The 12,095-nt window shown below is 36.2% G+C and overlaps 1 protein-coding gene across 4 annotated transcripts; it reads right to left on the reverse strand.

Annotated features, from left to right (window-relative positions):
- Nucleotides 1–1,378: 1,378 nt before the first annotated feature.
- LOC5576440 (CD63 antigen) lies at nt 1,379–12,014 on the reverse strand. Of its 4 annotated transcripts, none has more exons than XM_001656084.2 (5): nt 11,892–12,014; nt 11,645–11,812; nt 2,444–2,632; nt 2,205–2,375; nt 1,379–1,949 (listed from the first exon to the last, which is right to left on the reverse strand). In XM_001656084.2, exons 2-5 carry the CDS (start codon nt 11,723–11,725, stop codon nt 1,515–1,517), a joined length of 876 nt encoding a protein of 291 aa, XP_001656134.1. In that variant the 5' UTR covers nt 11,726–11,812; nt 11,892–12,014; the 3' UTR covers nt 1,379–1,514. The 4 variants fall into 4 exon arrangements, with proteins under 4 accessions (XP_001656134.1, XP_001656132.1, XP_011493673.1 ...); XM_001656082.2 differs by having other exon boundaries at nt 11,876–12,011; XM_011495371.2 differs by having other exon boundaries at nt 11,645–11,827; nt 11,892–11,959.
- Nucleotides 12,015–12,095: the final 81 nt, after the last annotated feature.

Consider the following 12,095-nt stretch of genomic DNA (forward strand, 5'->3'; position numbering starts at 1 on the left):
TTTTTTGCTATGAAGAACATTATTATTAGCCTTGTTTTTATTCATTATCTTATAGACAAACATGTTTTCTATGAAATAGTAGAAACAGCCATCCATTTCCGTTTCACGTAGCTCGTGTGTTAAGTCTTTTTCTTTTGTCCGAGTGTTCTCGATTCCGATTCCCGAGTCCGCTGTTGTTGTTTGTGGTCGTTTCGATCACTGCGCTTATTTTCCCCTCACTAATAACTGATTTAAAAACATAACTCAGATGACCGGCCTATTACGCCAATCGTCTTTATGCTAAATGTCCATTCGGCCATTAAACGTACCTCCCATTAAACATACTGATAGTTTCAATTTCACTAAGGCTTGAGTCAACCATTTGTTCTCCCTTAGTCGGCGTCTATGATACATTGGTAAGCATTATTTCAATCATATTTGATCTTATATTATCATTTTTAATTTGAAATATTGATTAACGGTCAAATATTACATTATCTGTAATCTTGATCTAGTTACACAAAATAAAGCTAATAGAAAGTATTTATATGTAATGTATGTAATATTACATTTGATCGAACTTCATATGTACGCTTTTAATTTTCTAGGTTAAATCTTAAACTCTTATCGACTTGAAATTATGGAAAAGTTTTGGGATCCACACAGTCTACAGTTTATAGTTTACAATTTTAGTGGTTTTCAAGATGTTTTTTTTTTTGAGTTTGAATGAAAATGCGAATGTGTGTCGGATCCTATTCTTGGCACTTTTGATACACTTTGGAACTTGGGTTTTTTGAAAGCTTTTTAAAACAATATACTTTGGTGACATAAAAGACAAAAACGGTGATCTTTTTCAAAGCATCTTTCTAAATTTTTAAAAGGTTGGAAATCTACCAGAAAAACGATTATTCGCGTAAATGCTAACTTTTCTGTTAAAAAAATTGGTAATATCTTAAAAGTTTGGAAGTACAATAAAAAAATCCAAATTTGGTACTCAACTAGACCTACTACCTGTAGCAGATCATATTGGATTTTTCCTTCTGCATCGTAAAACAATGTAGTAGAAATGAAGTAAAACTAATTACCTAATTACGTTTTGATTTTCAAGTCACTTTTGTCACTTTTTCGAGAATCGGAAGTCACTATTTAGTCATTTATTTCTCAAAAGTGATCACTAATATATCCTTTTCAACACCTCTTTTTGTTACCTGCCCTGACGTTGGTTTCTGGATGATCTTCTAATCTTAGATATAAACCTGATTTATAGTTGAATTACCAGATTTTTCCAAAAAGTTATGATACAATGTTTTATGTTCACCATGTTCACAGGAGTTTTTACGTATCCTCGATAGCACCAGCCTTATATTCGACGACGATCAACGATTTGTAGAAGATGGAATTAGGTTTTAGTATTCTAGTTTTATTTATTAAATAATTTTCACATAAATACATAAAGCCATTTATGGAATGTTACAATCACATAGATTTATCCCATAAAATTTATGCTCATATTATCCTGACAAGAGCCAGTATCATCAATTGACACTTGGGCTATTGGGCAGATACATCTCCGAGTCCGGGTTCTTCTCCGACTTTTCCATCTGCGTGTACGACGGATCATGGGGCTTGGTCATAATGCCAAGGCTCTGCTGAAGTTGCCAACGGCGAGCCGCTCTCAATGATTTCGTTCTGCGAATCGTACGCGCAAGCATGAAAGCACAAACGCTTCCCAAGATCTGCACGAAAGAAACCGTGATGGCACCTGTGGCAATCAGGGCAGCGCTCTGGGCCACTACCCACTGAAGGCGATCCATGCAACCGTATTCGTACGGAATGCACGATTCTTTCAACGTCGACGGTGGACAGCACGACTCGGGAACTACGAAACTGTTGGTGCCTTCCGTTGCGTTCGGGGAGTTCTTGAAGAAGAATGTCCAATCCTCATAGCTATCCACGCCGCAGCACTCCAACTAAGAATTTAAGAGTTAGATTTGTTCCATCCTCTGTCTGTGATAGTATAATCGCAGACAAGCAGACGTAGCGCTGGCGAAATTTCCATCGATCATTTGTTTAACGATCATTTCAAATTCGTTATGTTTAAAACGCAACACTACTGAAGATGGCGGTGAGGTTTAAGACATAGCGAATTTAAAATTATCATTAAATGAGTTTGTGATGCGAATTTCGTCTGCGTTACGTCCGTTCGCCTGAAGTATAATTCTTACCACTCGCTGCATGAAATCAACGGATTGTTGCACGTTAGCGTTATCGTTGTAGCTGGCCATCGATTCATTAAGAGTTCGGCGAACCATTTCCTTGACCTGGCCCTGCAGAGCAAATGCCGAAATTGCTGCCGCTACCTCCAGGATGAACACTATGGCCAATAGAACGCCATACTAATATAGGAAAAAAAGGGAAAATTAGCAATCTAATGAACGTTTAAAGTAAAACCAATCGAACTTACAATGTTAATCATGGCGGTGCTCTCCTTGATGGCTCCAAAGCAGCCAAAGATCGATACGAATATCATGATGATGCCGATTGCCACCATCAGGTGAGCTGGCGAGAAAAAGTGCGAATCGATGAAGTATTCGAAATCTCCGAAGATGGTTCCGATGGCGCTTCCAACCGTGACTATGAGGATCGCTGTGAGCTGTAATAGTGAAATGATTTATTAATTTTAGCTGAAGGTATCGATATTGAACCCATTCGGGCATGTTACAAAATCTTATCAAACTCTAACAAAGGATTTGCATAGAATCCGCAAAAGCACAGTCAGAAAATATTGATCTATAATCGCAAATGATGACTCATTATGCAACACTTTTCTATTACGCAATGAATCATTACACAACAATTTTCAAAAATTGCAAAAAAATGATGCACGTAATTTGATATGATTTTTGATATCCTCAACGAGCCCTTTCTGAAATTGCAGAAAAATGTTGTATGCAACTCTTTGAAGAATGAGGTTAATATCTCGAACTAATTTTAAAAACATGGCGAATACTGATAAATGGTTTCGAGGATGCGCCACCCCATTTTTATATACAAACCAAGATTTCTGACCAGCTCTTATACATGTTTCCTGCTTAACAGCGATTAGACGCTGTCGTTTAATATATGGACAGTATTCAAAAGTCTTCTAATTGATTTACATAAAATAGATTTCCTTCCTTGGCGAATACCCTATATGGAGAAATTCCTGAAGAAATACCAGAATAAATCCAAGGAAAAACATCTCAGCATTACTGTAATTATTATTGAAGGTGTTCTGTGATAAATCGCAAGATCTAAGATTAATGACGAACTCGTGGTGGAATCTCAGGATTTAGAAGGAATCCCTGCATACAGCCATCTCTGAAAAAATGCTTGAAGTAATCCCTTAGGGGCTGTCCATAAAATAGGTGGTCTTCCAGGGAGGGGGTGGTCTGGCCAAAAATTTGCATATGGACAAATGACCACAAGGAGAAGGAGAGGGGAGGTCTGAAAATCCCAGAAATTGGCCACAAGGTGTATGGAGAGCCTCTAAAGAAATGTTTTAAAATCTTCATGTTTTTAATGTTTTTCTGGCATATTTTTTTCTGTAGAAATAGAAGTGAATATGTTTGAACATAAATAGTGACATTACTCAAAATTTCATTTACTAAAAACTACGAGAAAACTTATTTGTTTTAATCGTGTGCTTATGTATGAGTATCGAAGCCATGACATTTAGTTTTCGACATAAATTTTATTGAACAAGAAAATGTACCGTAAAACGGGGTAACTTTGATAATGCGGGTAACTTTGATAGAGCGTAACCCACCACATACTAAACGAAATATCATAATTTCTGTTAATCAGTTAAGCAAAACGAATGCAAAACTAAAGAACATTAATATAACACTTCATGTAAGAGCGGTTTTCATTTGAATCAAGAACATTTTAGGCTTTTTATACGAATTTAAAAAAATACACAATTTTAGCATTTTTGCAACGCTTACAAACAATCTGTTCTACGAACACTATTTGATGTAGTTTTGAATAGTTGGTTACTTATCTTTGACAGCCTAGTTATCATAGAACTTGAAATCGGTCTCAAATCTCTTAGCGAAAAGCATTTTCACAAACTGGGACCATTTTTGTAAACTAAGTCAGAAATTTCCATATAACGTTAAACGCCTAGAGGCATGCAATGCCCTACAAATGTTCGTTATTCATTCAATTTTGTTCGAATCATACTCCATTATCATAGTTACCCCAAAACAGAAAACCAACTTTCGATTATATGAAAAATTATATATCCATTCATAATAAATCTTTTGCCAATCTATCGACTGTAATCGATAGCTAGGATGCCAGTACTTGTTTTAAAAATATAAATTGTAAATCTTTGAAACAGCATGCATAAATATTCAATTTTTCTTCGAAAAAACTATCAAAGTTACCCCGTTTTACGGTACGTTTTATTCCTTAGTCCAATCTACTGGTACATTACAACCATTGGTACCGACACCCTACTGACAACTTCATTTACTTAAAAAACGCAAAAACCTCTCGTTTTAGAAATGCCAGTTTTGGAATTTCTAAAATCTAAAAAAGGCATGTAATTTTAAGTTTGAAGTATTTATTCGATAAACAATCCAGAAAAGAAAAACAAATTATAATAGAATAAGTGGTTTCCATAGATAAATCGACCATTTTGATTTAAATGGTTTGGCTTAAATTTTGTTGAATATGGTTCATGAAATTCATTTGAAAAAAAAATATGGTTCTGAAACCGTTGACTTTAGAGGAAAATGTTCAATGGAGAAGTTGTAGTGAAACGTTTGGGGTACAAGAACAAAATATACACTTAAAAAATATTTTATTTAAAAAAATTAAATTGCACAAAACCCGATTTTGAATATTAAATTTTTTCCATAGAATATTGATAGGAAACAGATGTTTAAGACAAAGTTTCATTATGGAGAGTTTTTTTTTTGAATAAAAAAGCTTGTCTAAGAACAACTTTCGGTCGATTTTCAAAATTTTGTTTATTTTTGTCTAATTGATACGTTTTGATGATAAAATAAGAATCTTGAAATTATTGTAAACCATAATGATTATCATTATAACCTCTTTCGAAGTAGTAGTAATCATTATAACCTCTCTTGAAGTAGTGCAAGTTTTATGCAAAAATGTATTGACTTAACAATAAAAAAGCCATTTTAATTAGCTATTCGTGTTTTTTTTTTCTAGAAATTACACAAGAAGTTTCCTTCATAGATTCTTTAAGTAATTTTTTTACTAGGATTCCTCCAGTAACTTCTCCAAGTATTCTTAATGGAATCCTTCCAGATATTCCTCCAGGTATTCTTCAAGTGATTTGTCCTGATATTCTGTTAAAGATTTCTCTAGATAATCCTTCAAGGATTTATTCATGAAAACCTCTATAGAGATCATCGCAGATATTTCATCAATGGATTCCTCCAAGGATGCATACAAGCATATCCTCAAGTAGTACTCTTCATGGCTACATGGATTGCCACAAGGATCTCTTTAGTGATTCCATCGGGAAATTCTCTAGGGAGAATTGGCAACACTGCAGTAATAAAATCCAAGAATTTCTACTGTGAGTGATTGTACACGAAATTACTTCACAAATTTTTCGAGGGATTCCTCCAGGAATTCCTTAAGGAATACCTCCTCGAAAAACGCTAGGTGAATTACCCCAAAGAATCTTCCAGAAGTTCTCTCAGAAATTTCATCAGGGATTCGTTTTAGGCTTCAAAAAATTCCCCCGGGGATTCCTTTAGAAAATACTCCAAAGATTAGCAAAGATGGACATCCTCCTGGAAATTTACCAGAAATTACTCTAAGAATTTCTCCAGGTTTTACATTTTTGCAAATCTCTACCTAGATTACTCTGGGAAAATCCCTTCATGGATTCCTCCTGATATTTCTCAAGCGATTTCTCCAGAAAAATCCCAAGGATTCTTCAAGGAATATCCAGGGATTTTGCCAGAAATAACTCTGCACTGAGTTCTCCAGGGATTCCTCCCGCGTAATCTGCACATATTATTCCAGGGATTCCTCCAAGGATTACTCACGGAATTTCTACAGTGGTTTCTCCTGAATTGCTTCCAGCATTTTACCAAGATCCTTCAAAAAAGGATTTGCTTAGGAATTTTTGAAGGCCAACAACGAATCTCTGGAAAAATTACAAGGAATTCCTTTGGAGAAAATCTTTGGAGTGATTCATGTAGCGATTTTCATGGAGATATTCTTGGGAAAAGTATACTATGCAGATAATAAATCTTCGAGCTGTTTAGTAGAATACCTATAAGTAGATGAAAAAACCGAATTTAGTACTATATCATTTAATTCCACTAGAGTTTGTATCCTTTGACAGATACGCATATTTCGAACTCAACTGTAAGGCCGACTTAAAGTCGAGTCTAGATAATCTCAAGCTCAAGCTCAAAAAAGGCTTGTTCTCAGAAAGAATCATCAAACAGAAGCCTGCCGAATAATATCAAGTTATTTTTGGAGCAACAATTCTACAGATATCATCAAATAATTTTTTATCGATTTTTTAGAGAAAAATGTTTTCAATCCAAAGGAAACTAATATGAGTAGAAATTTTTGGTTTAACGATCAACGCTCCGTCATCGTAATCATCGTCATCATCGAAACTTCAAAAGCAGTTTTTCTGTTCAAAACTAAGAATTATTCGATGACAATGTTTTCACTGTGTTTCGGTTGGAGAATAGAATACAGTGAACACATTTTCCTGTAAATTTTCTTGATTTTGAAGGAAAAAACTGATTTTGAAAGTTCCGAAATCAATGACGGATCCAGCCCCCTTAAAGTACGTCGTGACGATTGTGCTAATATAGTATTGTAATGAAAAATAACTTGCGCCTTCATAGAGTTCCTTATTTAGTCCCCAAGTCACATTCGATGCACAATAGGAAAACAAATGATTTATTTTTAGAAGACGTCTTAAAGCATAATGACTATCATCAAAATTGGCAACACTGCAGTAATAAAATCAATTTCACATATTTTTTCATAATATGTTATTCTGAGATTACCAATTGAAATATTCGAAGAAAAACGTTTCAAATTAGCTGTACATCGATAAATATGCGTTCATGATTTTAAAAGTAAGAGACTTTTTAGTAAAATGACTATAAAGAGTAAAATTTACACTGAAGACTGCAGTCAAAACTCAAGATTTGGCTCTCGTTCATACAAATACAGTTTTTTTAGTAATCTATGCTAGTTTTGATCACGCTTTTTAGGGATGTAAAATTTACACGTTAAATTTAAACTTTTTCGACCCCCTACCCCCCCCCCCTTTGTCACACTTCTTGTATGAGTCCTCCAAAAATTTTGTAAGGCTTGTCACGCTTGGCTCGACCCCCCCCCCCCTTGGAGCGTGACGTAATTTGTGCATGACCCCTTACTTTTCTTTTTCGCTGGGAGTGAAAAGATGGTGTATCAGCAAATTTGGCCATAAAAGGATAAATCACTAAAAGTACCTAATGTCAGAGAATGATGGAATATTATTGAGTTTTTCAAACCTATACCTTTAGTAGAATAGTAAAGGATACCAACATACAGTTTGTTCATAAATATGAAAATTTTTGGTTTGCAAAAATTAAGAGTGTCTAGTGGAAACATGGCAGATATTTCAGGAGGAACTCTTGATGGAATCTCTGGAGGTTTTCCTGAAGGGATTCCTGGAGCTATATTTGAACTGGTCTCAAAGTTGCGTTTGCGGTCAAAAATACTTATTCGTCAGCGATAAAACGTCATTTTGTTTAGAGGATCAAAACTTGAAAAATGACTTGTCCAGTGATGCAGATTTGATATATTATATTTTTTTTTTTCTAATTTTGCCCAACGGAAATGGTTACGAATATTCGGATTTGATAATGTTATGTTTGTGAGGCCAAGATAGCCGTAGCGGTAAACACGCAACTTTTCAGTAATGTTGAGGAATACGGATTCGAATCTCATCGGTCGAGGATCTTTGCGGGATAGGAATTTTACCGAATTTTCAGAGCATTGTACCTGTCACACGATATAAACATGTAAAAATGTTCAATCGGCAAAGATAGCTCTTAGTAAATGACTGTAAAAGTTCTCCAATGTACACTAAGCTGACACACAGGCTCTGTCCCCAATGGGACGTAACAACAGAAACAAGAAGAAGATTGTATAATTGGCATGGTGTCTAATTAGATCTGGATGGAAAATAATAAGTTTTGAGCTGTTGAGCTTCTTTTGTTTTAAAGCTTGAAATTTGAACATGTGTATAAACTACTGAATATGATAGATACCAGTTCCTTCTGAATCAGGTTCTAGGTGTTCTCGTGCCATTGTGCCCAGAATGGCCATGCCCACAAAAATGTTCAAAGTTCTATTCTAGAGTTTCATATCTTTCATATAAAACTAAAAGAACGAAAATTGGTTCAAAAAATGATTTCAGTAATGGTTCATTAATGTGTCATTTTGTTTGTAGCACCTCTCCTACAGATCACTGAAAGCTCCTTTTGTTCGATTTCAGAAGTTCAAAAGTAGAATTTTACCTATTTTCTTTAGAAAGTTACAGCTCCTTCACTGCGCCGATTGGTTAAAAATGACCCCAATGCACAAGGAAGGTTAATGAAATTTGTTCTTAATGTTACGTCTGATTGTCTGTGGTACTATGCTCTACTGCCAAGAAAAGCAGTGTTGCTCTGAATGTAATCGAATGATCATCTCAGCATAATTTAGAATCTGGAATCAATAATAACAAATTACCCAGACATTAAATCAAAATGTGGTCTTCTACAAAATTGTAGCTGGAGAGATTTCGCTTCGTTCATCTTTCCGTAAAATATTATGACGAGCAGTTGGCGGACTGATCAAAGAATGTTTGCTTTTCCATAGTAATTTCCATACAAATATCAAATGGTATCCGAACAGCCAAATTTTATCCGACTTACTTTAAACTTCGGGAGAATGAATTTCATCATGGACCTATGTACGGGTTCACTATTTGACGTTTTACCGGTATCGTGTTATTTATGTGACCATGGAAACCAATGAATTTGGCACCGCTCAAACGTCAAATTAGTGAAATCGTGCATCGGTCCATGGATCAATGCACGGGTTCACTAATTTGATGTTTGAGCGGTGCCAAATTCACTCGTTGCTATGGTCACGTAAATAACATGGCACTGCTCAAAAGTCAAATAGTAAACTCGTGCATCGGTCCATACTTGACCAGGTTTGGGTAGCCAAGCAAAGCAAATCACAGTCAGCGAAGAGTCACGCTCATTACAGCAATGGACCTATGCACGGGTTCACTATTTGACTTTTTAGCGGTGCCGTGTTATTTACGTGACCATGGCAACGAGTGAATTCGGCACCGCTCAAACGTCAAATTAGTGAACTCGTGCATCGGTCCATTGCTGTAATGAGCGTGACTCTTCGCTGACTGTGATTTGCTTTGCTTGGCTACCCAAACCTGGTCAAGTATGGACCGATGCACGAGTTTACTATTTGAATTTTGAGCAGTGCCATGTTATTTACGTGACCATAGCAACGAGTGAATTTGGCACCGCTCAAACATCAAATTAGTGAACCCGTGCATTGATCCATGGACCGATGCACGATTTCACTAATTTGACGTTTGAGCGGTGCCAAATTCATTGGTTTCCATGGTCACATAAATAACACGATACCGGTAAAAAAAAATAGCAAAACACCTATTGCTAAGGGCAACCCAAAATTACTGGAGAAAAATGTTCTATTTCCCGCCGCATTTCCTGCATTTAAAGCAGGCCTGCCCAACCTTTTTCGCTCTTTTTCGACATAAATGATTGGTGCGTTCGCAAGAATCAACCGATATGAACAAAATCAGTCTCAAATGAAAGCTTTGTAGTATATCTGTCTAATCCATGCTGAAAATTTTAAATTTATATCAAACTCTTCGCTAGCGATGCATGCAAAAAGAAAAATCAGTCCGGCCCGCGGGCCGGATCATTTTTTGGACTTAATTGCATCGCTTGCGTACAGTTCAACATAAATTTAAAATTTTCAGCATGGATTCGACAGATATACTACAGAGCTTTCATTTGAGACTCATTTTGTTCATATTGGTTTGTTCTTGCAAACGCACCAACAATTTATGTCGAAAAAGGACCAAAAAGGTTGGGCAGGCCTGATTTTAAGCCTTCAATGACATTATTGATTTAGAAAATTCATGTATCCAACATGGACCGATGCACGCGTTCACTATCTGACGTTTTAGCGGTGCCGTGTTATTTAGTGACCACGGCAACGAGTGAATTCGGCACCGCTCAAACGTCAAATTCGTGAACTCATGCAGGCTTCTTGATGAGATTTACGTTTTTGAAGTACAGTACTGGGAATAAGAGCCACGTGAGTTTCATGAAATTCAAGCCTACTACTATCACCATTCCCAGTACTGTACTTAACACCGTTTAAGGTGATTATAGAACGAAGCCACACCTTAAATTTTCAAGAGCACAAGACTTAAGAACCAAACAACGCTCCGCGTTGAGAATCTATCCCATTGTTCACCACCAGCAAGCAAGCAATTTGATTTGTTTTCAACGCGAACTGTTGTCAGATTCTCTCGTCTTGTGCACTTGAAAATTCAAACCTTAAGCATAAGTAGGGGAACAAAAACTTCAAAATTTGAATCAGCCTAAAGAACACGGTTGCTAGCAGTGATAGTGCATGGACCTATTTTGGAGTTGTTAGAAGATTTGACTCTTTTGTCACGCTTCAAACATCGGGCAATTATGTTGTCCGTTAGGGGGAAATCCGTATTATAGTTGTAAATTTGTCTTTTACGGATTACACTATCAGCTCGGGTTCTGAAATTTGAATCAGCTACCTATCACAAGCACGTAACGTGTACGTTATGAAATAGGATATTTTGAATGTGAGTGCTGATTACAGTTATTGTTGAAAATTCGATGTGTGGTGCTGACTAATGAATCACGACCTGTATCAAAGTATTCAAAGAGGCCAATATTTAACACTGCAACATTTTAGCATATTGCAATAAAAAATGAACAAATGTTTTGAAATTTAATTGAAATTAAATGAAAAAAAAAATGAGATTTTTAAACGTGTTGTTGTGAAATATTTAATGACGAATGAATGAATGCTTTCTATCATGGATTTTATCATTGATTGTTTAATCAGCAAAGGGCTATGGAGAGGCTAATTTGCCTTTTTTACAGGTTCGTGGCAAAAAATAGATGAGTCATTGGTGTTTCGTCTCAAAGTTTAGTATTATTTTGAATTTCTTTTTCCTTTGGGTCTCCTATTTGTTGGCGGCAAAAGCATTCAAAGTATGAAACGACCCTTAACATATGTTACATATAATGATTCATCGTATCTTGCTATCAAGTTATGCTAACAAAGATAAGTGTAATGAAAATAATCGCGCAACTACTTTTATTATCAACGCTAACGCAGGTATATTGGGGGAATCACCATCGTTTGCTGTGAAAACAAGACCCTCTGACTGGAGACCGACCGTCAGCAAGAGATAAGAACAAAGTTAAATCGCAATTATATACCTCGTGAAATTTCACGGCTCTCATGTCTATCATGAATATATTCACTGCAGTTCCTTCCTCACTATGTATCGATTTTCATTACTCACCAAGAACATGAAATTGATCACGAAAATCATGTACTTCACACAGCGCATCCCCATGTTCAGGTCGTTCCGGTCGGTCGTCATTTTTGGTATGGCTTATTTCGTACTAGATCACCGGTATCCAGTTCTTCTTCCGGGGGTGATTGTCAACTCCAATCCGAAGGAGCAGATCTGTAAATTAATTACCTACTCTGAATACTGCGCTCAAAAGTCACGATTTTTTCGCTCTCAAACCTTGAACCTAACTCACTGTAAAAGGATTGGACTCGGTACTTGCTATTGCAACGGTGAATATCACAATGCTGGCACTGAGAATTGAGGTTTGTGATCGTTGTGTTGCGATATCTTATCAGCAATGTGGCACAAGTGCAGGTACCTTTTTTGTGATAACACAATGGCACTTATGTGTTGAGAGCGTGACGGAGAGCTTAGAAGCCTAAATCAGCCCATGCTT

Source organism: Aedes aegypti, chromosome 2 (genome assembly GCF_002204515.2).
Source record: "Aedes aegypti strain LVP_AGWG chromosome 2, AaegL5.0 Primary Assembly, whole genome shotgun sequence".
NCBI classification, from domain to species: Eukaryota; Metazoa; Arthropoda; class Insecta; order Diptera; family Culicidae; genus Aedes; species Aedes aegypti.